Source organism: Tauraco erythrolophus, chromosome Z (genome assembly GCF_009769465.1).
Source record: "Tauraco erythrolophus isolate bTauEry1 chromosome Z, bTauEry1.pri, whole genome shotgun sequence".
NCBI classification, from domain to species: Eukaryota; Metazoa; Chordata; class Aves; order Musophagiformes; family Musophagidae; genus Tauraco; species Tauraco erythrolophus.
In genome coordinates this window covers 3,034,875-3,061,987 of record NC_141496.1, presented here as the reverse complement: position 1 = coordinate 3,061,987, position 27,113 = coordinate 3,034,875, and the positions used below count along the sequence as shown (strand labels likewise).

Below are 27,113 nucleotides of genomic sequence, written 5' to 3'. Positions count from 1 at the left end.
GATGTGTCGTGCAAAATAAACTGGGGAAGCCAACCTTAAATATCTATTAAAGCCCTATTATTAAGTGATCAGAGAAGGCCAGACACATATTAAAACTCAAAGTCCTCAACAACTGTTTAATACGGAAGCTTCATGTATGTGCATGGCAGAAATAAACCAACTTAAACTGATTTTGAATGTTAGCTGCAGCATAAAATCATCTCAGTGTGAGGGTTTTGTGTGAACTGAGACCAATGGGAATAAAAAAAAAATAATTCAGTCAGACTGAGACTACAGATCTGCATATTTATCAGCTAGACTCCTAAAACGCTGAGCAAAAATCCAAAACATTTGCAAGAATGCTAAGAAATTTAGTCTTTTAACAATCATAAGGAATTATTCCTGTTAGACTAATTCTGAAATTCCTCATTTTGACAGAAAACCTTGCCCTGTTCCTGACCACAATTCTCTTATGAAACCTAGTTTCGAATTTATTACCCTCACTATTCAGCAGAAGAGTGACAAGGTCTCAACTCTGTCATTATTAATATCCACAACAGGAAGACAAGGTTTGGATCTCAGCCAAGGAAAATCTGTGCATTGAATTGCAGCAGTTCCCCCAATAACAAGTCCACTTCAAACCTCACAAAATGCTCCAAAATGAGTGGGAAAGAGGATGATGCTTGGCACAAAGGAAGAAATACTATCCAGAGACAGATCTAGAGAGGTCAAACATGAAAGCATTTGCTTAATATGCTAAATAAAAATAACGTGCAAGAGCTTGTCAGACCAACATGCTCCCCATTTTGAGTGAGCAAGCCTCTTATGATACTCCATCAAAGGAAGTTTGTTTACCATCAATTTCTTTGTAGATAAAACCATTCCTGATGTGAATGTATGTCCACAAAAGTAATTTACATATAGGCAAGAGCTTTCATGTCAGCTAGCCAAATTATAGAATCACAGAAGGGTTTGGGTTGGAAGGGACCTTCAAGATCATCTAGTTCCAACCCCCCTGCCATGGGCAGGGACACCCTCCACTACACCAGGTTGCTCAAAGCCCCATCCAACCTGGCCTTGAACACGTCCAGGGATGGGGCATCCACAGCTTCTCTGGGCAACCTGTTCCATTGTCTCACTACCTTCAGAGTGAAGTTCTTCCTTCTATCTAATCAAAATCTCCCCTCTTTCAGTTTAAATCCATTGCCCCTTGTCCTGTCACTACATGCCCTTGTCAAAAGTCAAAAAAATCATATCTGAGTTGAAGGGATATCGGAGAGTCATCCTCCTCCCTACATCTGCTCTGCCTTCCCAACTCCACGCCACCCCCATTCCTTCCATCCTACAGAACAGCAACAGAAGATGGAAAGGACCAGAAGATACTATGTGAAACTCAGGCAATAAAGGGTTTGCTTCTGTGCTTTCCTCTCCAGCCTCTCATCCATCTAGTCCTTCTCTTGTGTTCCATGGTGAAAGAGATACAGCTATAAGTTTATAATGCTTAGTTTTATTAAATGCAAATGATCATTGATGAAAGATTAAATGAATAAAGCTGTATTCCAACTATGGTGCTGGTAACAGAATTTGTACTTTGGGATCGCGATACTGTTCCCAGTAAAACAGTTAGAGAAATCCTCCTTTGGGTGCCAACATCGAAGTCTTTAAGCCCTCTCCTAAGGTTAAATTTTTGGACACTGTGTCACCTGAAGATGGTGTGGATAGTATGTGTATGGTGTTACACTTCACATACATCCCTGAGTTATTCCAACTGCGGTAATTAGCACTGGTCTAATGAAAAATATTGCCCCTCTTTACAAACCTGCCCTTCGCAGATCATCATGACTAGGACAGCACCACAGAAACTTTACAGTTATTCTTCTAAGACCCAAAGACGTTCTCTTGTGGACACCTTCAGAAATGCTACCATAGTGCACTACCATCAGCAAAGCATCTGTAGCCCAGCAGACACCAGCAAAACGCCGTTTCTTCTCACGTGCTCCAGCCCTTCACCTGCAGCAAGGCAGAATGACCAGGGTGCAGCTTCGTTTTTAAGCCTGTCCTAACGTGGCTGTGCCCTCCCTGTCAGCAGCCCAAGATGCACAAAACCAGCATGTCACGTAGGTCTGAGCCACGTCCCCCGACCTGTGACAGGTACAGCCACCAACCAGACACTGGCTGACACAGGTTGGCACCAGCACGGCTCTGGGCTTGGCGCAAATTCGAAATCCAAACAAAAAATCAAATTACTGAGAAGGAAGCAAAAATTCACACTTTCCTATAAGGATAATAATTGAATTTCCATGTAATACAGAAATTTATTTTTCAATAATGGAAATCCATTCTTTTCACCAGGATGTCTGTTCCTAGGTGCCACATTCTTTTCTTGTTAATAGTATTTTTCTTTCCCCGAAGTGAGTCACTCTGGAAAATGCCACTCGCTTGAAGGAGAAAAATTGACAAACCCAACTGTCATGAAAATTAATGTTCGCTGCTCTATACTACAACCACCACATACCGATAACTTAAACCTCAATCAGAAAGGAAAAGTTCCAAATTACTCAACAATAGTAACTGGCTTCAGGACAAGGAAATAAAATTTAAGTCTGCAACTGTTAAAATAGTTTCTACTAATACACTGCTAAGCACATGATCTGTTTGGCCTTGCTCTAATTTGGCTGGGAAGTCTTTCGCAGAAAGGAGGAAAATGTTTTTGATGGCTTGTTCAAAAGGAAAAATAGCCATTTATCAGGTTATGTAAAAACCTCATACTTGTGTTGGAAACTACGGTTTGGCAGAACACGTTTAATTACCATTGGCTCTTCCAGAACATTAAGTGAAAAATAACTGTGTTATAATCGTATTAAAGGTTTGTCTTTGTTGGTTTAAGACAAAGATTTTAGTCAAAGGCCTCATTAATTCTTAGATCGTTCTTCGCAGAGCTTAGCCCCTCCAGGGGTCTACAAAAACAAGGAAGTACAGCTATAATCCATAGAATGAAAAGAAAGACTTTAGAAAGACTTCCAAGATTTTATGCTCAAACGTAAAGAGGAACATTTTACCTCTCAAATAAAAATTGTTCATTAGAAACTACAGCTGTTGAAATGAAATTATGAGAGAAATCAACCCTCAAAATCAGAGTCGAACACTTCAGTCCATGTAGGCAATTTTGTAAAGATGTGCTCTTAAGCACATACTCAACAGGGCTCAAGAGAAATCATACTATGAACCACACCCAGACGGTGCATGGTTCCAGTGAGGTTGTACTACCTCAAAATTACAAAATCCAACGCAGCCAAGATTTTCATAGTATGTCCGCTTACCCTTCAAAATATTTTTGTCTCGCATTACGCAAATTCAGTGCACTGTTTGCATACTGACCACGATTAGCAACACGCACTACGTAACTCAGCTAAAAACCACGTAGCATAGGAAAACTAAAATTACAGATTGACGACCTGAGCCAAGGCTGAAAGTTTCTGTTTGAATCTGCGAGACTGCAATTTTGAAATACGGATGTTCTAATGCACGCAAATATTTTCATTACAGATTAATCTGATTGGAGCATTCATCTGATTTTGAGTTTCGGCTCCAGTGAAAGTTTTCCTTTTGTAACTCACTTACATTTTGCTTCGTTTCCCTCAAAGCCCCTGCAAAGTCTACCACAGTCATCATATCCTAAAAGCATAATATTCCTTTGCATCGTGAACGCAGCCAGAATGACATCTTTCTACTTGTGTTAATGACTTTGGTAACTAAGTAGTTAATTATCCACCTCCTTCTGGACAGGTTCTAAGCACTGGCAAGACAGCTACCACTTTCTGCAAGAAACATTCTTGTCTCTGAAGTACCAGAATAAAGTAAGAGTTCATTTGCAAGCCCCTTATGTAAACTATTCTTTATATTTAAACGTTGCAGTTGAGTAAACCAATATCACAGATTAAGGTTATATTCATACCGAATTTATACAGTAGATCTGATCTGTTATGTAAATTAAAACATCTACTGCTGACTGCAAAACCATAAGCTCTGCTGTATCTGCAAGATGTATACTTAGGAAGTTCTCCTGCATTAATTTAAGGATTTAATTTAAGAATTTAATGCAATTAACAGGTAAGCAAACTCCCTGCTCCTCTTGTCCAGATGTTGCCTCTCTCCTCTCCCAGCCACATACGATTACGTCCCTAACTGTGAAAATGTACTCTTCAGGTTTTTTTATTTTTAAATCCCACTCCCTTTCTGAGGCAAAGGTTGTTTTACTTTAAAGCTTAAAATAAATTAATTTCTCCTCTCCCCTGACGAAATTGTTGGTAAGAGCAAATAAAACTGTATCAGAACTTGAACTACTTTGTTCAACACATAATACTTCCAACAACTGACTTGTGGTGCTCCCCTATCATTCATGCTATTCATTCTATGCCCAACATAATAGATACCACATGAATAAATTTCTCTTCTTTCACCTTGTACATGTTAAAAAACCTACCAGAGTTCAAGAGTTATTTGGGGAAGGGGTCAAAATACAGATTTTCATTGCAGATGCACTAAAAAAAAAACCAACTCCATCATTACTTATTTTGGGGAAGGAACAGGAAGCTAAAGGTGAAAGGGAACAGGAAACTAAACAGAAAACACACAGACACACTTTCAGCTTTCCCATGTCACCTATAATGCATAAATTATAAAATAAATAAAAAGAAAATCGTAAAGAAACAAATGCACAACAACATGGCAACTTTAGAGAACTGGTACTCTAGCAAACTACTGGAAGGAAAAAAAAAAACAAAAAACCAAAACCAAACAAAAGCCAGAAAAATGGAGCTGGCTAATCAGTGTTTCCAGACAGGCAGTCCACAGCATAGCCTTTGTATTTCTTTAGTCTTTACAGACATCACCAATTAAAGAAAACCAAAATTTAGCAATGAAAAGGTGTTGAAGCAGAAGTACTCACACTAGCCAGAAGGCAAAGCAACTCCCCTGCTATGCTGAACGTGGACAATGTTTTACCTGAATGATCTGATATCCAAACACTCCCACCCCAGACATCAGGCAGGAGAATGAAGGTAAATCAGTTAACATGTAATTTAACATGGATTTGGATGAAATTAATCCATCAGCAGACGTGAAAACTAAGTTCTGATACAGAGCAATTACCAAAAAAAAAAAAATTGATGTGCTTCGTCAGTGTTCCTCAGCCCAACCTGAAGACCTACCACACAGCTCAGTTTCTCCTGTCCATTCACTTTCCACCTCCTCCAAGGGACCTGCCAGCAATCAGACAAGTGTAAACCCGTTCGTAATACGGTATCAGTGCATCTGAAACTCAACAGATCATCCTTTTTCCTGATCTACTGAGTCATTTTCATCAGAAAACGTGCAGCAGAAACACTACCTGGGTAATATACTGCAGATATTTTCAAAATTATGGAGAACTGCCTTGTGGAGTAACTGTCTTATGGAGCTATAAGTCACAGGTGTTACTTTAATATCCCATATTAGTGCAAAAAAAATCCCCACCCTTTTGGTCACATATTAACCCTACATACTCTATCATCCAGAAGGATGACCACAAAAGATGTTTAAAAACTGTTAATACTTTATGAGAAGCACTGTGGCCTGCTAGGAAAAGATGCTGAACCTGAAGACTTTAATTCCCAGATTTTGCTCTGTTGCTTAGATGGCATGGTCAAGCCTCTATCATTTGCAGTATGTTCAAAAATGAAGTGGAAATAATGGTGTTTACAGTCTTTTTAAAGCATTTTCACATTTATTGCTAAAACAGATGCTATGCAGGAGATGAACATGCTTGCTGACACTGGATGGTAAAGTCAAGAGGTACGGATTTCTTACCATCCCCAGCTGAAACTTGTAGGAGTAAGAAAAACTCAAGTATAACTTCTTTTTTAAATAACTGATTATTGAAATTTTATAATTATAAATACTGTACTTACTTCAATTTCAATTTCTGTAATTCTCTAGAGCTAAGAAGAGTTTGAAAAGCATGCAATGCCTCCTTTTCACCAATATACAATTCCTTCTTCCTAGCCCTGGTGCTTGCAAGACATCAAGTTTTAAAACTTTTGTTGTTACAATATATCAGCTTGATTTTTGGTTTTCCTTTAACAAGCAATTTCCCCTGAAGAAGAAAAATCATTTTTGAGCCAATATGTTTTTCTTTTTTTTTTTTTCCATAAAAAAAAAAAAAAGGTTATTTGAAGCTGCTCAGGTTTTGGAATATCAGGATAAATGTCAGGGAGATAAATCACCAACACACCTCGTGAAACTTGCTGGATCACTCTCAGTAAACAAGCTGGAACATATGGTTTCAATTAGGGTCTGTATGACCACAGAAATCAGAAGCTCTAGCCATGAACCACAGTCTCCCTACGCTATGTATGGTACTTACTCAATGACGGTCCCTACCCTAAACAACTTACAGCCTACATACAGGGCAAGAGACCAGATGGATGAGCACCAGGAGGGGCTGACAAGAGAGAAAAGGCAGAATTAGTCAGCAGAGTTCCCAGCAGACCGCGAGCCTCGACAGCGTCAGGTAGCTATCACTGAAAAAAGGCTTTACAGAAGACGTAAAAACTACATAATAAGCCTCAAGAATGTTTAGTATGAAACATTTTGTCACTGCCATGAAAGTGGAGTGGTGGCAGCCAAGGGTCCCCAGGAGCGTCGACCTCTCTGGAGGAAAGAAAAATGCACTGCCACTTGCTCCCTGCAAACCTGTCAGTCTCACCAGCGTCAATGGAAGACTCTGAAGAACCATCAAGCCCAGGACCTTACAGCATACATGGGGCTCTTCTGGGAAAGGATGCTTTGCTATCATTGCCATCAGTATCTATGGAAAGAGCGGGGGTCCCAGAGCAAAAGGCTATGGTAGCTGTCCAGCTAGTTCTAAATCACTCATGGTCTCCTATCAAAAACACACTGGTGAAGCTTACAAGATAGATCAAGAATTTCTTAAATAATTACACTACGACTCTTCTGGTTTCAAGAGTCTGGTGGACTTGAGGCCAAGGCATGCTACCAGAAATGCTACTGCCGTGTAACTGTTCTACACTCTGGCATCACTCAAAACTACAAAGATAAATCAGATTTCAAGAAAAACAAGAAATACAACACAGTGTATGTCAAAGGAAGCGTGCAAAAGCTTGATAGTGAACACGTCTCTGGCCGGCAGAGATTTATGCCAGAGGCAATGTTTTTCTGTGCTACTGTGATGAAGACAGAAGATGAGTTTTATCTCATGGAAAAAGGCAACAAAGACTCTCAAAGGGGACATGCACAGACCACTCTGGTAGTAGTTCAATGGAACTTCGAATCAGCTCCTATGGTCCTCACAGCAGCACAGCGCAGATTTTGGTCAGGATGGGGCTGCCCTAGAACCCAGCCAGCTGGGCAGCTTTTGTGGAGTGAGCCTGTCACAGCTACATTACTATTAATATAGTCACAAGTACTTGGTGGTCTCAAAGAACGTGTGCTTGAGCTGCAGCCACACCTTCTGATCCAGTTCAGAAGCCTTTAGAGAAGCTCAGAGAAAGCTTAAGGATCTGGACAGTACCTAAATCTTCAGGCCCAGGCAGGCCAAAACGCCATGAGTACAGTGACAAGAGGACAACGCTGTCACAGACTGTAAGCAATAAGGAAGACGAGCAGGCAGAATTTGAAAAAAGTCTCAGATCTACTTTGTCATGATGGTGAGCACGAACAGGCAAATTGACTAAGCACCAGCGAGACGAGGTTGTAGTTATGCAGCAGATCATACACCAGATCTGTGACACATCATGAAAAGGCACTGGAAGGTAGAAACAACCAGCCTGAAGTATTGGAACAGGCTGCCCAGGGAGGTGGTGGAGTCCCCATCCCTGGAGGTGTTTAAAAACCATGTGGATTTGGTGTTGAGGAACACGGTTTAGGCACCCTGATAGTGCAGGGTGAATGGTTGGACTCAGTGATCTTGAAGGTCTCTTCCAACCAGAAGATTCCATGATTCTATGATTTGTCAGTAGGAGAAAAACCTTGGGGGAATCATAACTAAACAGACACATTGTTAGCAGCTTCTTGTGTCTCTCTGCTTCGACATGTTTTACTCTAGATATTACAAATCAGATTATACAAAGCTGAAGAGGAAAAAGTTATAACAGAAAACGGTAAATATCAATAAATAGTTTTCTTATCAAATTAAAAATAAGTATGCAAGTGCTCCTACTAACCAGAACGGTGCAGCAAAAAAAAAACCCACACACAGGAATAAGCTATAGTATATATAAGTCACAGATGTACAACACAGGTCAGACACCTTCAAGTACATGCTGAATGACATGATGCAGAGTGAAGTATACACTCACACGGTAGGAAGTCATTACTGGTCAGGAATGTTTGCCTAGTTCCAACCAACGAGTACAGACGTGAGAAAACGAGTCATTATTGACCACTATACACTGAATTCTGCGACCTACACTAATGTTACAACAGTACATTTGTGGGCCAGTTTATCATGAAGATTGCTTAGGTGATTAATGAAGGTCAGTCTGGCTACTGCCATTTCATTAGTTTCTTGCAGGTACAACATTGTACTCATTGCATCTATAATCATAGAAACAGCACAAACTAAGTAAATTAGATCTTACTGTCTGCAGTAACTAAGTACTGCGAGATACACAAGAGGGTTTTTTTTCTTAGTAAAGTATAAACTGGATCAACTATTTCAAATGAAGCCATTCAAACTGACTTATTTTCCGGTAGTCTTGAGTAGCACTAACATTCTACTGTCTCAGCATATCATTCGTCTGGCACTTCCTCACTGTAACATGAATTTTATTTTGCAAGAAATAGCATGACTTATTAAAAAATTTTGCTTGCCCACAAAAGTTCTCTCAACTTGGTAAAGTGTGGACCACGAATTGGCAAATGCTAAAAATATTCCAAAAAGAGAGGAGGGGGTTTAAACCAACAACAACAACAAAAAGGTATTTTTTTGAAGGTAAGTTGGTTCGATTTACCTTGTGAATCGAGAAAAATTAATTTCTAATTTCTAATATATGAAGTCTAATCTCTACTGCCATGTAGAGATTAGAAGAAGAAGAGAATTGCCCAGAGACGTTGTAGTGTTCAAGGCCAGGTTGGACGAGGCTTTGGGCAACCTGGTGTAGTGGAGGGTGTCCCTGCCCGTGGCAGGGGGGTTGGAACTAGATGATCTTTAAGGTCCCTTCCAACCCAAACCATTCTGTGATTCTATGATTCTATGTATACTGATGTCATTTATGCCACACACCAACAACATGCCATTAGATCCAGAAGCATTTTACTATTATTTTGCCCACCTACAAAAAGACCAAAAGGACAAAGCAAAGTTGACTCAGTGTAGCAGAACGTCCTTTGTGAGGTCACAGAACTAAAATATCATTATTTCCCCCCTCATTCCAAACCTGCAATTGTTTGTTTGACTGCCGGAGGATAACATTAATTGGCAACACAATTCTAATCAAGGTATTTTATATACAGGGTGGAGAAGTGCACATGCACACAGATAACGCGAACGCGGTCAGAGGCAGAACCCAGGAGAAGCAATTGGTGTGAGGATGTCAGCTGTATGGTTTCAGGGTTCAGGAGGCTCCTGAGAGGGGGAAAGAAACAGGCTAAGAAGGATGAGAAGCAGGAGAAGGTTAACTGTGGGAAAGAGTAAGCTTCTGCTCATATCGTGCATCGTTATCACTCCTGCTGAATCACAAGGAAGGAAAAGGGGGGTGGATTTAAAACGGTGGTTGTAAGAGTTTGTTGATCTGCTGCTGCTGTGCAAGCGACTACATGATGTAATACACAGTAACACAGATGACTGTGGTATCAAGTTAAATAACTTCAAACTAACAAATACAATAATCATCTCAGGCCTCAGCATTTCACATGAAAAAAAAGTTATTTTTAAAACAAGGCTCCTACCTCCTTTCATCCTAAATAGATTATATTTACACTACTTCAGTAAACTTATTTTAAGCATTGTGTGGTATTTAAAAGACAATGAGCAACATAAAAGCGAATTTTCAATTCTTCCATTCTTCTTTCTTATCCTGTAATGATTAAAAAATACTCAAATCGATACAGAAAACACATCTAAGTTTCCCACACCTGCTCATTGCTCAAAACTTGCTTCTTTTCTATAATAGATTATCGATTTGGTTGCTGTCTCCTAACCTGTATTGCACTCTAACCATGCACCTGATGTTATGTAACACAAAGGACTGCAAAGGATTAATCCAGAGATATTACAGATGGGCAAACATGCCATTTACCCATCCTATTGTGTCCAGGTTTCATCTACAGTCAAACATCATGTACAGGCAAATAATCAGACACAAAAACATTATCCAACTGTTTGGGCACAAACAGAAAAAAAATATCTGTCACAGGATGCACTACTTGTTTTTTCCCATCTCCCAGGCAGGTCATTAGAAAGTTCTTTATAAAGACTCTTTTACTTAAAGCTTTAAATGAAGATACTTAATTCACTGGGAGAAGAGATGGCACTTCAGGCAAGAAGCAAGAAAATAAGTGTAGGAGTATGCCAAGGGAGTTGTTAAGAGAATGGTTCAAGAGGAGTGAAGGGGGTGGAAGTGTAGGAAGAGACAAGAACAGACGTAGGCTGAAACCTTAAGAGTTTGAGTAAGAGTTTGCATTTCTGCAAACTCAATATACCAGACGTAAAAAGTGATGGGGGGATATGATACTAGAGATGCTACGGAGGAAGGCAGGAATGGTGGCAATTTGGTTGGATTTCACAAATCAATCAAATCGAAGAGGAAAAAGCTATTTTGCCTGCGGCAGCACTAAGACAGAAAGATACTCAAGCGTAACCAGAGGGATCAGAACCAAGAAGAATAAAAGAATAAAAAGAAAATAAAAAAGAAGAAGAAAACCATCAGGTGAGTGGAGGTATCAAAACATGCAGAGAGAACTGCTCTCCAGTCACAAGCAGAAGTACAAACCACATAATGAAAACTGCTCCAGAAAAACATTTTAAACAAAGTTCTCCAGCAACCAAAAACAAGGATGAGAATCTACCTGTTGGGACTCTTGAAAAAAAAAAAACATTGTGGGGAACAATTTAATTAATTCCTTCTCTGTTTACATAAACTGCAAACCAAGCAACTGTTTTCAGACGAACTTACGTTACAGGCACAACCCAAACATGACAGTGGTCTACCCTGGAGCGTGTAAACTGGAAACCAGAAGGGAGATGCATGTTCCAGCAGCACGCTGAGCTATGTGTCAGCAGCCACCCGTTTAGGCTATGCACCGAGTTACAAAGACACGCTCTTTTGCTGCCTCCATGAGGAGATCCAGGCGCATTGTCACAGACTGTAAAATATTTTCTGGCAGACCACTGGCGGCCTGAACCTTCATACTCCCTAGGGACGTTGCCAGTGAATGGATTCCACAAAAGAGGAAAATAAATAGTATCAGTTTTAACAGCAACCGACTTGCAAAGTTGTCGGAGTGCAGATCCTTGAAGAGACTGCACGAAGAAAATCCTGTGTAAATAGAGACTGGAGCTCTAAAGTTAGGCCTCAAGAGCAGAATGCCCTTGAAGTTAAGGATAAGAAAACTATGCAGTACGATAAGGGAGTAGTGTTTGCTTAGAGCAGAGCTTCGCTAGGCGGGTACCTGTTTGAAATAAGCTGTTAAATATGACAAGCATATGTATCATCCAATAATGGTGTAGAAAAGGTGTGGTCTCAGGATTATTGGCAAATACTGTCTATATAAGCAATAAGAACTGCGCAATAAACGAGACTTCCTGCAGCTAACTCATATTGAGTCGTCTCAGTACTTCTCCAAATCCCTTCTCCGCATTATGGCGCCCGAACAGGGACGGGAAAAAAATGAGCTGGACTCATCGTTTCACTCGGGACATTTATTACTTGTTTTGAACGAGTGTTATTTTAGCGGAGAAGGGACGGCGACCTACAGGCGGCCCATCGGGGAAAGCCGGGCGGATCTACCCAGGCGGCCTATACAGGAAAGCCGACGATCCGCAGGATCCATTAAGGCGGCCCATCGGGGAAAGCCGTGCAGATCTACATACAGGCGGCCTATAGGGGAAAGCCGGAAGATCTGTAGGATCCACTGTCGCGGTAAGACGATGGAACGGGACGTTGCATTGTCGTTGTTGGGAAGCTTCTTAGAGAAGCGTGGATTAAAACTTGGAAAAAGATATTGGCCCCCCCTGATTGCAGGGGGGTATGCAAAAGATATTATCGGGAAAAAAAAAAAAAAAAAAGCGACAACTGCCTCAACAGGAGGAGGTAAGCGACTGGGAACAATGGGAAGCATGGCTTTAACAGAACATAAGTCTGTAGTTAAAGTGTTGACAAAGTGCTAGAGAAACCAGCACTATTAACAGTTCTGACTTGATAAAACTCCCGGTACTCCTGGTTTGGGTATCAGCCCATGTACCGGAGGCAAGCTCTTCAAATATATACATGACAAGGACTTGGGACACTATAGACGTTAAACTTTGGCGTGCAGCCACCTGTGGGGATGCTGCTGGCCTGGAAAAGTCATCATCGAATCTTTTGATCCAGGGCCCCGAACGAAAGACAGACTTATTGCTTCCCCCCTCTTCCAACGAAGTCGGTACACCGGCACCCCCGCGCCGCGCCGCCCACTGCGCCCGGCGGCGCCCCGGGGACGCCGCTGCTGCTGCCGGCCGGGGCCGCGGGCGGCGTTTGCTTCGGCGCTGCCGCCCGTGCGCGGAGCGAGCCGCGGCTGGACGGGACGGAGACGCGCGGCGGGCCCCGCTGCGCCGGTTCGTTCGCAGCTGATGGTCCCCTCGGCGGGAGGGGTCGGCGGCGGTTACGGAGCGCGAGCGGCCGGAGCTGCGGCAACAACAACAACAGCGACAACAACAAGGGGGGGGCCGGCACAGGGCTGCTGGGTCGTCATCGTCACCCTGCCCCCCCGCCCGGCTGAGGCGAGGGAGGGCTGACGCGCCCCCCCCCCCCCCCCCGTCGCTGCTGCCCCCCACCCGTCGGCCGCGCCTGGAGAGCGGCGCTTGGCCCCGCCCCCCCGCCCGGCTGAGGCCCGGGGCCCAGGTTTTACCGAGAGACAGCGCATATTAACTTGGATCGTCTCGATCGGCATCGCGGGGAATAACTAATCCTCTTCTGTTCCAGCAATTTGAACAGTTAATATAAGTGTTGCAAAACCATAAACATGCATATTCCATTGTACATCTGCGAGCGCACACCGCGCTTCCAGGGCCTATAGCAGAAGGGAACAGGCGAGCTGAGCCTCTCACGAGTGCAGCTCTGGTACCAAACTCGCTCATGCAGGCAAACATCTTGCATGACTGCTACCATCAGACTGCTAATGCTATTAGGTGACAATTTGGTATAACAACAGAGCAAGCCCGCTCAATCGTACAATTGTGTAGTACCTGTCAAAATACGATCGTGCCACCAGTGAATGGTGTTAATCCTCGTGGTTTACGCTCGCAGGAACTTTGGCATACACTTCGTATCAGACATATGTATTTTTGTCATCATAAGATATTGAGCATGTTACTGGTATTCCTTACAATCCTACTGGGCAACTGATCATAGAATACGCACATGGTACTTTGGAGAATATGCTTTTAAAACAGGAATGACAGGGAAATCTCCCAATGAAACAATAGCTAAAGTGTTATAGGTGTTTAATCTCTTAAATCGAGAGCTAAATATTTTGGGATGAATAAAATGTCACACATGTCAAAATCAGGCACAGGCAGGGTTACAGCAAGTGGCTTTCCAACAACTGACTGAATTGGCTAAGAGAGCATTAAGACGTGTCCCTGATTTTTGGGACAGGGGAGGCTTCCTCTGCTTCCATTCGGCAGGGAGCACAGGAACCTTATGAGCATTTCTTTGATCAGCTACAAATGGCAGTTCAGAGATAAACAGAAAATCCGGCTACTGCAGATGTGTTGATATTCCAGTTAGCCATTGAAAATGCTAACACAGACTGCCAACAAGCTCTTGATCTTATCAGAAATCGGGCAAAAAACGATTGCAGATTTAGTAAAGGCGTGTCAGAATGTGGTCTCGGAACACTATAAAGCAGAGATATTGGCAGCTAAATGTTTTGGTCAACAGTAATCACTGACACGTTGGTGCATTTAATTCCTACTGGTGTCTTTGGTCTTATATCACGAGGATTATGTGCACTATTGCTGGGACGATCATCCACCACAAAATTAGGATTGTTTGTACTCCCAAGGGTAATTGATCCTGCGGAAAAAAAAAAAAAAAAAAAAAAAAAAAAAAAAAAAAAAAGGCAAACAAGCAAACAAAACACCAAAATGCTAGTAACTGCTTCTGCAGGGCTATAATAGAGCTTAGCAGGGTATTCCTTCGCATATAAGGGGAGATCCATGTACTATAGGGACTTTAAGAATGTATTTCCCTAACACCACCATGAACTTAAGTCATAGATACACCCAGAATAGCTGCAGCACGCCTGCTTATGATAGCTAGTGCGATTCCAGAGCAGAATTTTGGGAACCAGCTAAAATCATTGCAGCTTCAATATTTGCACCAGGAGTTGGAATGGCACAGGTGTTAACTACACTGAATAAGTTGGGTTGTTGGCTTGCAAAACAAACTAATGCTACAGCTTCTGCTTTATCAAAGCTCTTAATTGACAGGATGGTTAAAATCTTTAGTAAAGCAGACATTATATTGCTAGTAGTTCTTTTATGCATAGTAATAATCACCCCCTGCCTATTGTCACGCTCCCAGTGAACGGTACAGAGTACGGTTCATCAAGTAATGGTCACAGAAAAACAAAAAAGGGGAATTGTGGCATCATGCCCACAGTTACATTTGGGGTTTGACCTTGATGATTTAAGCCTGTGCTCTTTTCTGAAGTTGGGAAACACCGATAAAGAGGGTGAGAAAGAAAAGGGAGTGTGAACAGCTGGTGCAGGGAGTGTGAGAAGCTGACATGGGAGTTTGGGAAGTTGATATAGAGTGTATGAGAAAATGATGTTTAGTTTAGCAAGTAAAAAATAGCTCCTTTTTAGGCATAGCCAATAGTAAAGTTAAAATAGGTGCGTGCACTGTTGTTTGTAATCAATCACAGCTGGGTAAGGGGCGCGTGGACACATCGTGGCTAGAGTAATAATCTATAAAAGCTGCCTGTATAACAACAATAAAGGCCACTCTGCTATCACAAAAGAATTTTGGACACAGACAGTCACAGCTGCACAGCCTCCTTTAACAGTAATCATTAATGGGAAGGCTTTTCTGGCCTAGTTGACACAGGGGCTGATGTATCTATAGTGAAAAATCCTGACTGGCCGCCCTCTCGGCCTCTGATACAAGCCCTGGCAGCTGTGGTCGGAGTAGGTGGAACACAGATCCCACAGCAGAGTGCACAGACCTTGTTAGTAGTAGGCCCAGGTAACAAACAAGCTATTTTGAAACCATATGTTTTTGATGTCCCATATACATTATGAGGTCGGGCTTTGTTGAATCACTGGAATGTGATGCTAACCTCAAATTTTTAGCACGTCACTGATGTCCAGCCCTGACTCAAGCTGGCAAGCCGGTCTGGGTCGATCAGTGGCCATTAAAAAGCGAGCGGCTGGAGTGAGCTCAAAAATTAGTTGACGAACAGCTCAAATTAGGACATATAATTCTCTCCACTAGCCCATAGAATACTCCAAAATTTGTTATCTCAAAGAAATCAGGAAAGTGGAGATTTATGTTGAAAGATTTAAGAGCTATTAATGCAATCATTTCACCAATGGGTGCTTTACAACCGGGTGTACCAAATCCTACTATGATTCCAGAATGTTAGCATTTGATGGTGATTGATTTAAAAGATTGGGTTATTTCACCTTTTTACTTTTTTATTTATTTGCACCCTAATGATTGTCCTAGATTTGCCTTTTCCGTTCCAGTGCTTAACAATGAACGACCCACGCAACAATATCATTGGATTGTACTGCTTCAAGGAATGATGAATAGTCCTACAGTTTGTCAATTGGTGGTAGGTGATGCTCTCTGTCAGGTCAGACAGCAGATCAAGCTCAGCAGATTGTATGTGCCTGCCCTGACCGTCAACGTATTGTGCCTTCAAATACTCCAGCAGGAGTAAATCCAACAGGTTTATGTGCCAATGAATTATGGCAAACTGATATTACTTATAGTCAATCGTTTAATCGATCTATATATGCGCATGTAACTGTTGATATGTTTTCTGCCTTTGCTGTTGCTACTGCTCACACTGAAGAAAACCATGGGAGTACCAAAGAAAATTGGGACAGACAGTGATCCAGTATGGTGCCTTTTTACAGGATTGGGGAGTGACTCACATTACCGGTATCTCTCATTTCACCTACGGGACAAGCTGTTATTGAATGAATTCATTTAACGCTAAAAAAAAAAAAAAAAAAAAAAAAAAAAAAAAAAAAAAAAAAAAAAAAAAAAAAAAAGGGGGCAGTCTTCCGTATATTTCCCCACAAGAGTTAAATTTATTAGGACCAAAATTTGTAGGTAGGGCCAGCAACAACCACGTTACACAAACGTTGTTTTAATCTAAGTGACCATGGTGAGTCCATCCACGAACAATTGCAATGGCTTGGAGAGCATTTGGGGAGAATTGTGGTAGAGGATTGTATATCGATATGTAAACTGTCTTTATGTTTCTTATGATTTAGTATATTACGTGTGTGAAAGTTGTTTGTATATATTGCTTGTATATATGCTTTGTGTGTTTTTTTTCCAATCAGAAGTGAGCTACTGGAAGGAAAAGCATTAACTGGTACCGAATTAATGACAAAGAATTACAAACTAGACTTAGTTGTGAGCACGTAACTTTGAAAAGAGAAGCTAGGAGGATTGTTATTGAACAACATGTTGCGATTTGCAAAATCCGCTGTTGGCCAGCAGAGCACATACCTGGCGGCCTTGTCGCACGCACTGGCCACGCGTGCGGCAACGCCGTGTCAGTACCTATTTCATAGACTCTGCTGAGGGTGAAAAGAGATGGCTCAGAGCGGAGCGGAAAGAGGCTGCAGAGCACACTGTGTGGATAAACAGGGGACGCCCTGAAGGTGCCGTGCCTGCCTCTCTTCTCTGCGATGACCCTGTCGACTGACACCCTCCTGCTCAGTGGAATCTTGGGCATAGCGGAAATAGTAAAGCCCTCAGAAAGGGAAGTAGTATGCTAGAAACTGCTTTGCAAGGCTGTACCAAAACAACATGCTAGTAACTGGGGTTAACGGTCTCGTGCACAGGATTTTCTTCGTGCAAGAAAAGAAAGGGGGATTTGTCGGAGTGCAGATCCTTGAAGAGACTGCACGAAGAAAATCCTGTGTAAATAGAGACTGGAGCTCTAAAGTTAGGCCTCAAGAGCAGAATGCCCTTGAAGTTAAGGATAAGAAAACTATGCAGTACGATAAGGGAGTAGTGTTTGCTTAGAGCAGAGCTTCGCTAGGCGGGTACCTGTTTGAAATAAGCTGTTAAATATGACAAGCATATGTATCATCCAATAATGGTGTAGAAAAGGTGTGGTCTCAGGATTATTGGCAAATACTGTCTATATAAGCAATAAGAACTGCGCAATAAACGAGACTTCCTGCAGCTAACTCATATTGAGTCGTCTCAGTACTTCTCCAAATCCCTTCTCCGCACAAAGTGTTATTTAGTTTATTGGGGAAAAAGAAAATAACGTATACCTTTACTGTTAACAATATATTCTATTTTATTCTCGTTATATGGAAAAGAAAAACCTTTAGGAAGAATTTTATATGTAATAGACACATCAGTAAAACACATCTAGTGCAGGGAAGAGAGCAATCACCAACCAAAACACAGTATATAATACAACTAACACAAGAACCCTTTTTCTTAACGAAAAACGGCATCAAGTCTGTCATATTCTTCAGGCAATCTCTCTCTATAGCAAGCAGTCCACTCACGGAAGGTCAGAATCTAGTTATGCTATTAAAAAAAAAAAAAACATCAGGCAACCTACTGGGAAAGGCATACACTACAATATGGAACAAAAATTCCCATCTAGGTCACTCCCTTACATCACAGAATCCTTGAGACCACCTAGTCCAACCTTCTGCTCAAGCAGAGACACAGAGCAGGTCACCATATCCACCAAGTAATTATAAAGAATAAAATATGCACAAAAAAGTATCTTTTAAGTAACTCGAAGCATGTACTTTATCAAATGGGGCACTACTTGTTTGTTTGGGTTTTTTAACTGTCTCCATAGAAGAAAAACAGGGACTAAGTGCTACTTCTACCATGTGCTGTTCCGGAGGTATCTCTGCAGTGCCTGCAGATAGAATTGCTTCGGATTCTAACACATCTGGAGAGGGACCCTATATGACTGCAGTCAAAGCAGGACTGTGAACAGCTTTTTTATACTGAGCATGCACGCTGGTATCACTGCCGAAAAAGAAACAGGCTATATGTGTTTTTGTGAGAGAGGTCGCACAGAAGGCAATACTTCATAAGGTTTGAAATACAGTTTATAGAAAAAACGACTCACTTGCCACCCCAGCTGCAATTCCATAAAGTAGTCCTCCTCCATCCGTTTGCTGCTGAAAGATATGGGTCCCTGGCGGAGGGCTTCTTTCTTGTCGAATGAAATTATATAGTAAAGTTTTCACAAGCCTGCTGGTATACGGGAGACTGAAAAGAAAAAGAAAACAGCTTTAGTTGACTCACAATGTGCAAGAATTGGCACAATAAAGCCCAGGCAGGGTGCAAAGGCTGGTGTTTGGCATTAAACACGGACAGTAACTCTCCCGCTCTCAAGAAGACTGGAAAGGGAAAGAAGGCCAAAGAAAGGGAAAGAAGGGAAAGAAGGCCAGGTTGGATGAGGCTTTGAGCAACCTGGTGTAGTGGAGGGTGTCCCTGCCCAAGGCAGGGGGTTGGGAACTAGATGATCTTTGAGGTCCCTTCCAACCCAAACCATTCTATGATTCTATGAATGCCAAGGTCTTGCCCATGCAAAGCTGCACTAACTTCGGCAGGGCTCTGCAGGAGCACTTTCAACAGCACCATCATGGAAACTACTTCGTCTTCTTGGTTCAATACTGCTTTTAAATTAATCATTCTATTTGTGGAATCAGCATATTCCTTTACCTCAAGACACAACTGGAAAAATATTTATGCAAGGAAAAGAAACATGACATTTGTGTAGTTTTTGCACCATGCTTTGGTTACATAGAACAGGTAACAACAGTATTTCTCCAGCCCCCATCCCAATATCTTTGTGTGTGCAGCCACGGCCAATCTGCAAAGATCAGTGAACCATCTGACCCCACAGCACTGATTCTGACAAATGGAAGCAAAATTTGTTAGATTTAAACAAAAGGTTGTAGTATTTCCAAAACAGAGGAGGATTCCCACAGAAGCAAACAGTTGGTTCCCGTTCCCCCAGGATTTAGAGGTGAACAGACAGGGGCTGTGTTATGATGAGCTCCAAGCCCCTTTAACTCCCCAACTCTTCACATGCCACCAAATTCCCACCCTTCTCTCCAGACGTCAGCTACCTGCTAATCCCAGGTAGCTACTTGCTACTCTGAGCTACTCGCTACTCCGAGCGACCTCTTAGATCATATACCACCCCTTCTCCAAAACGTTTCCCCGTTTTGCTCCAAACCCTCAATTCCTTCAGTCCAGAGATTTAAGTACCACCCAACCCCACACATACTGAGGCTCTGCCTCTGCCCTGCTGCTGATTAAGTCTGGTCTGCCCTGTGCTCCCTCTGCCCGCAGCCAAGCTGAGCCTCCCTCCTCTCCCTGCGTGCCACCCCAGCGCAGCACCTCTCTCTTACATTTAGCAGAAATTTTAGAAAACCAGACAACAGACACATTTACCAAAAATGTAGCTAGATGGAACTTAAAAGAGGATGAACGGTAGACCAGCTAAAACATGCACAAGCCACCATGACAAAGATTTAAACAAAACAACCCACTCGCCAGAAGAAGTGGTGTTACTCACACAACCGAGTTTACCGCCTGCTGAGTATTTCCACCTCTGCAGCTTAAAACTCAGCACAGCAATGGCAATTGTTTTGTATTTTCAAACTTTTGAGGGGCTGCTATCTGTTCGTTATCGCAAGAAGGCTCATTAGTACTTCCGAGGCACGCGGGTTCTCTAGACTGTAATGTTACAGGAAAAGACCCACAGCTGAATCAAAAACATCCTGAAAAGTAGAAGCTGTTTTAAGTAAATCACCCTCAAAAAATGAAAAAGCCTTCCAAAATAGTTTTACTGAAGTCAAGGCTGTGAGATTTAAACCTGAAACCTTCCAACCAGATATTTGCTTTGTGTTTTGGGGTTTTTCGGAGAAGAAAAAGTTTTCTGCCAAAACACATTTTGCTGTCTTTTATTTTCAAGTACAAACAGCCTAAACAAGCAATCAGAAGCATTTACTTTGCTATTAGGTACCACCTCAGAACATGACATACCATCGCCCATGCATCAGGTATTTGTGAATGATGCTCTCCCGTCGAATCTCTTTGTGAAATAATTGGCAGGACAGGAAGACGATGAGGGTTGTCACAGCTTCCAAGGAAATGCTGTATGTAATATCTCTGAAGGAAAAAAGGAAAAATAAAGATTAATCTACTGGGTTTGTTTACAAACTAACTTCCAAGAACACCTGGCAGCTTCACCTGTGGTAATATGCTGATTAGTACAGCAAGTTTCAATTAGGAACATGTAAATAAACTAAAAAAAAACCCAAACAGAATCATAGAATCACTTTGTACTAACAATGGGTTGTTTTTCTTAGACTTCAGCAATTTTTTTTTTTGATACTCCAAAAGACAACATAAAAAACATTGAGGTATTGCGCAGAACATCCCAGCTGCAATTTTCAGACTATATTTCACTATAAAAATAACAGATACATCTCAAAAGCATGTCCTTTGTCCTGTTAAATAAAACTGTCACAAAACAATCATGCTAATCAGGGAAATGTCCAGCTAGCCAAACACAGCTCCATCTGCCAGGAAAAGCGGATCCCTAAGAAAGGAATATAATACACAAATGCTAGTTTAAGCCTAAGAAATGCTCAGGATATCGAGATACTACATGCAGTTTTTCAGTTTTTAACGGCATTTTTGAGGTAAAAATGAAGTCTAAAATTTCAAGACACTACAGCCAATCCCGAAGAACATGCTGTAATGATCAAATACTGACACCAGATAGTTTAGCGAAGCTTATTAAGTCAAGGTTAATTAGGGAAGGCTGTGCAGCAAAACAGATGAGAGAGCGATCCACTATTTGGGATATTTTGTGCTTTCTGTTCCCAGCTCTGCGTGTAATGACTTTGTTACAGATCTTATTCTTAAAAAGGGGGAGAAAAATGCCATTTGCCTCCTTAACTGGTAATAAACTGCAGACTACACGAAACTTTTTAAAGCTTCATGAAATAACTTGAACATGACCCAGTATCATTCTTCCTTTCAACCGTAGACCATTCTTACCTCCTCCAAAAGTAAGGAGATACTTTATTTGGCGAAACAGTACTGTCCTGTAATCCATTAGAGAGATTGTTGAGTACTTTTAATGTTTTTCCCACTGTTACTATTTGATTTCTACAATATGCTTCACAATCCAATATTATTCAGCTACAACAGGTTTCCAGCATCAGTTATTAAGGTTTTCTGACCTGGGACCTACTGGAAATTCAAAATCTATTCATACTTCTCAAATTCAAAGACTTTATAGTATCTCTATTTACAACTAAAAAAAAAAAAAAAATCACCATCAATACATGTTTAAGCAGTGATGCTAAGTTTTTACCACAACACTTTCCAAAAACTACATTCTTAAAACAAGTATAAACATAAAACTAAGTGCTCTTTCAATGACAAAAACTACAGTGCAATCTCTCTCGAAACAAAATAAACTGATCACAGAAAAGACTGGCTGGAGTAAAACTTCATTAGTCTCAGGATCAGAACTGGTATGATCCTTACCAAAATGAATAGGATTTAGTTTGGAAGAAATCAGTCTGATTTCTAGCACACTCAAATACTCTAACATTCTCAAATGTGGTAGTAGAAATATTCTAAATAACACGCATTACTGTAAGACAAGGAAGAAGAATTTCCTGCACAGCTTAAGTCAAGCTCTTCTGCAGTAGCTCTAGGCCAGAGCTTCTGAGCAAAGGGGGTGCTAGTTACGTGCTCAAAGTCAAGAGCAAACTGGAATCACGTTTTCCTGGACCGCAGTCCTCACAACTGCACTACCTCCGAGACAAAAATGGTTTTGAAAGTGAAGGCTATGCAAACTTACTTTTTTTTTTTCCCCTCTCAAATCTCTTAAATCTCTCCCATGATTTAAATACTCGAATCCGTAACGTTTTAAGTCATCTGTCAGGAAGAGAGGTACAGCTTAAATAACATTCTTCCTTAAAATCTTCGAGTACATTTTAATTACTTTTAGCTTTTGTGAGTTACCTGACTTTCTGCCTACTTCTGAGGAAGTTAGCCAGTGTAAATGCTGATAACCAGATTAGGCCAGAGGTTACACTGTGATCTGGTTCCGCTGCAAATTCACGTCAGCCAGAAGCAAGGCTGAGCTCCCTCTCCAAAACCGGGATGCTTTGCAATCCACTACCCACATACACCCCAAGCAAAGCAGGGAAGACCTGTATGCACTAATTAATAGAAGTTTAGCTGCCAGCAAAAAGAAAAAAAAAAGAAATGTTTTTCTATCGAAATAAAAACAACAGCTCGAAAAAAATACTTTTTAGCTATAGCAAAAAAAAATAAAAATTCAGAAGCTTATCATTACCAAAGCTGAGAATACAAGAATAATGTCTCCAACTCTTAAGTTGATGAATGAAAAAGCTAACTTCATGACACAATGCAACATCCACTGGGTCACTTTTGCTGAGAGGAAACAATTTAGAGTCTAGTGTCCTGTTTCTCCATTTCAGTCATTCATTTATTTATTTTTCTAACAAACCACACAAGTAGAATAGCAAATTTGAGGAGACATTACAAAATTCTTTTCTATTTTTATAAGATTTAAGGTAAAGAAATAAACAGAGAGGTTACTGTAATGTACTAGATACTTTTTTTTTTAAGAAAAAAAAAAAACCTGCTTTCAGTACCCTTATATAACTCTGAAAGAAAAAAAACAGAAAGAAATTGAAGTTCATACAGTTCCAATTAGTGAGTTATTTTCATTTTCTTCCTAAACAAAACCCAGCAAGGGCACATTTAACTGCAGAAACATTTCACTCAACCTGCAGAATCTGTTCAGATTAAATCCGCTCTGACATAAACACAACCAGAGTCCTGATATTGGGGGTAACCCCTCAGCTATAGTCACCCTTAATTTATCATCACAAGGATAAAGCTTGAGAGCAAAATTACTTTTCCATTAAGGGTCAAATATACAGTTTTCTGGAACTCAAGCATTTCTAAAGGGTCACAAGAACTACAAGGAACCTCTTTTAACTTCAAAGAAAATACTGTTTATTTATATTGAGAGACTATAGAATAGAGGGGGTTCAGTTTTGAATTTTTTTTTTTTTTTATTCAAGGCTATCAGTCATACAGAATGACTTTACATGGAATTTATGCTGATCTCCAACTTCCTCTGAAAACTGTTTGCTTGCAGATAAGGAGGAAACTAGAAATAATGAACACATGTATCAATTATATGTCAAAATTACTTAGCTATTTATTTCAGAAAACAATAACTGCATGGTGCTTTGAGTTTCTGTGTTTGTTTCATCTTTCCTTCCCAAGCAGCTTCTAAACCAGACAAAAATCCACAGAACTCAGACAAAGCTCATGTCACAAGTAGATGGGCTTCACAGGGCAATGTACTGAAGCTTACATAGGTCATCTTTTTTTCCCCCCTCCCTCTGGATTTTCTCATTTGGACATTTCAATAGTTACTCTCATTTAACTTTTTCCTCTTTTTCTCTCTCTCCTTCCTAGTGGAGGATACATTCCCACATACGGTAGACAAGCTAACAGATATTCTTCTTTGGCTCCTCTTAAGACGTGCTTCTTTCATGAGGGAACAATCTGGCACAGACTGAGCTCTAGAAATCATGGCAATCATTCCTCTCCTGCATTTGGGTACTGGCACAGGTTGCCCAGAGGAGCTGTGGCTGCCCCATCCCTGGCAGTGTTCAAGGCCAGGTTGGATGAGGCTTTGGGCAACCTGGTGTAGTGGAGGGTGTCCCTGCCTATGGCAGGGTGGTTGGAACTGGATGATCTTTGAGGTCCCTTCCAACACAAACTGTTCTGTGATTCTATGATTCCTTATTACAAGTAGCCATCCTCCTTAGTTTCTTACACAGTGACACAACATTTCTTACCCAGTGACAAAAGGAAGTGCCTGTTTCTTTAACCAGATGGAGTAAGTCCAGGTTCTTGCACGTGACACCCAAGTTAAAACTGACTTCTGGCAACAAAGCCTTCCATATACACATTTAGTCACTAAAGCAAAAGACACTATATGTATTTGTGATTATCTTAAATTATTAATTCTTCAGAAAATGACGACTTGAGCCCCAAAGTGCATGATTCCTAGATGTTAGCATAACATAAATGAGTGTATTTAGCACGTTTCAGTATCTACATTTCAATGAGGAAACAGCTGACACATCAATGGATTCCTTCCAACAACAATGATACCAGATAATTTCAACTTTAATGAATGCCTTGAAATTAAAACCAATTTGCATTGTATTAATCTGTAGACAACAACTCATGAAAATCAAACGACAAAAATTCTAGTAAGCAAGCTACGCTTTCCATCTTAATCCCTTTTGTCAAGTAGATAGCATGGATCCTGGGCTCCCCTGAGAGACCTAAGGCCCTGGGAGCACTGCTTTAGAGCAGTGCTGCATTTAGACTGCAAAGAAGCCTAATTTAGAAGAAATTAATAAGTAACTAATTCTCCCGGGATATAAACTTGAAAGGAAACCACTTATCTTCTGGTCTTCTGTCAAGAATGTACGTTTTTATTGATTTATTTTATTTATTAATTGCGATGGTGGGCTTGTAAATTCCATCAGAGCTATCAACCTTCAGGCATTTGGGGCTGGAGAACCCCACCAGACCATCTATCTCCGTATCACACCCTCGCAGGTTTTTCTGCTTGAACTGGACCAAGGTTGCACCTTGCTCTTTTACAGACACTTATTTCAAGTATATCACAATGCTGATACTGCACTTCGAAAAGTTCCAAACGCCTGAAAAACAGGTATATGGTCAAAACAGTAACCTTCAACAAAAATAAAAGATTTTCTTTGAGGTAGAAACAGGAAAAGAGCACACAGAAGTAGCTGGTAAAGGCAACCTGCCTGAGCAATAACTCTTCAACTTGAACACTTGACATTAATTGGTTGCACCCAGAGACAAGTGCTCACATGAAACGGTACCGCAGAGCAAACAGATGCCACACCACTAGGTTTCAAAGTAGATTTCTTCTGAGCTACAAAGAAAATGCTAGAACCTGAAGCGGAGCAAAACGTGCAGATCATAATAGCAAGGTCACCTGTCAATTGTAGACTGTAGGAAAAACACAAAAATCAAAATACTCTCGTCTATACTTGTAGACTCAAGTGAAAGCAACTGGAGCATTTTGCAGGAGTCTGATGCCACAGGAGCTCATGTATCTAAATTGGTAAGAGGAGAGGTATTAGCATAACTACTTTTTCCAGATGATGCAATTGCCCCTCACTGAACAAAAGCTGTGGTCCTGTTAAAATCTCAGCTCCCCAGTGTCTTGGCATCTGCTTTTTCCATTCAAAACCATGTAGATGACCTCCTATGAGTGTCATCTACCGAAACCTTCAACAATCTACCTATGTGTCACCACCCTGCTGCTGCTGCTGGCTTCTCTCCAACACCAAGCACCGCTCACAACTGCCTTCTGTGCTCACCACAGCATTCAGCTTTGTTCCCTGCCTCCGAGAGAGAGGTCTATGAAAAGGGAACCAAGATGAAGCATAGAGGCAATACATAGGAAAATCTCAGCTAGGAACTCCAGCTACCACTCCGAAGGCACACACTGTTGTAAACGCTTTAATTACTCAGTGAAATGCAGCTATTTCTATACCTTAGCAAACAGAGCCCGAGAGCTCACAAATTATTTCACACCTACAGAGCAAACAGGCTGAGCAGTCAGAAACAAACCTCTGAATTTCTACTCACACCACTAGACCAAACCCCCTCCCAGTTTAAATATTTTCCTGAACTTTCACCCAGCCAGAGCTGTCTACTCCAAGTATTAAAAGGTTAAAAGGTAACTCATTTTCTAATTTAGGAGAATTGCCAAAAGGGCTGATTCATACAAAAACTCTCAAATCGTACAGGAACCAGGTTTCATTTCCCTGCTTCCTGAGGGCCCACCAGAAAGGTGAAAGAGGAGTCACCACAGAGAATAAGATCAGTTTTGAAAACTGAAAAGCAAGTAGAATATCTGGTTATCGGTCTCAGGATACAAGTACAACAACTCAAAGAGAACATAATCTTTCCTCTTGGAATCGCTCCTAATTTTACACCCACTGATGGCACATACGCACCATAGCAGCCAATAATGCATTATGGTCATCATAGCTGACTCCAAACATTTGGGAGATGTCCCAAAGGGGCACTCAAGAAACACCAACTGGAAGCAGAGAACATCTCTGAGGTTTCCTACTGCGTTTCCCCCGCATCGGGTATTCTTGACTAGGAGACAGAATAAGTAGGTGAGAAGATAACCAAAGATGAAAATACTCTAAAGCAGCATCTAAAGGATTACAACAATCACAGAATCCCAGAATGCCAGGGATTGGAAGGGACCTCAAAGGATCATCTAGTCCAATCCCCCTGCCACAGCAGGACCACCTACATCAGATCACACAAGAACGCGTCCAGGCGGGTTTGGAACATCTCCAGAGAAGGAGACTCCACAACCTCTCTGGGCAGCCTGTTCCAGTGTTCTGTTACCCTTACTGGGAAGAAGTTCTTCCTCATGTTTAAGCAGAACCTCCTGTGTTCCAGCTTATATCTATTTCCCCTTGTCCTAGCATTGGATGCCACTGAGAAGAGCCTGGCTCCATCCTCATGGCAGTCACCCTTTCCATA

The 27,113-nt window shown here is 41.3% G+C and overlaps 1 protein-coding gene across 3 annotated transcripts in view; it reads right to left on the bottom strand.

The window, feature by feature from the left end:
- Nucleotides 1-27,113, bottom strand: part of DYM (dymeclin) — a 243,806-nt gene that overhangs the window by 171,938 nt on the left and 44,755 nt on the right. For all 3 annotated transcript variants that reach the window (XM_086628989.1, XM_086628990.1, XM_086628991.1), the window contains exons 7-8: nucleotides 20,469-20,594; nucleotides 18,538-18,680 (exon numbers count right to left, since the gene is read on the bottom strand). In XM_086628989.1, coding sequence (XP_086485115.1) covers nucleotides 18,538-18,680; nucleotides 20,469-20,594 — 269 coding nt within the window. The remainder of the gene's footprint in view (nucleotides 1-18,537; nucleotides 18,681-20,468; nucleotides 20,595-27,113) is intronic.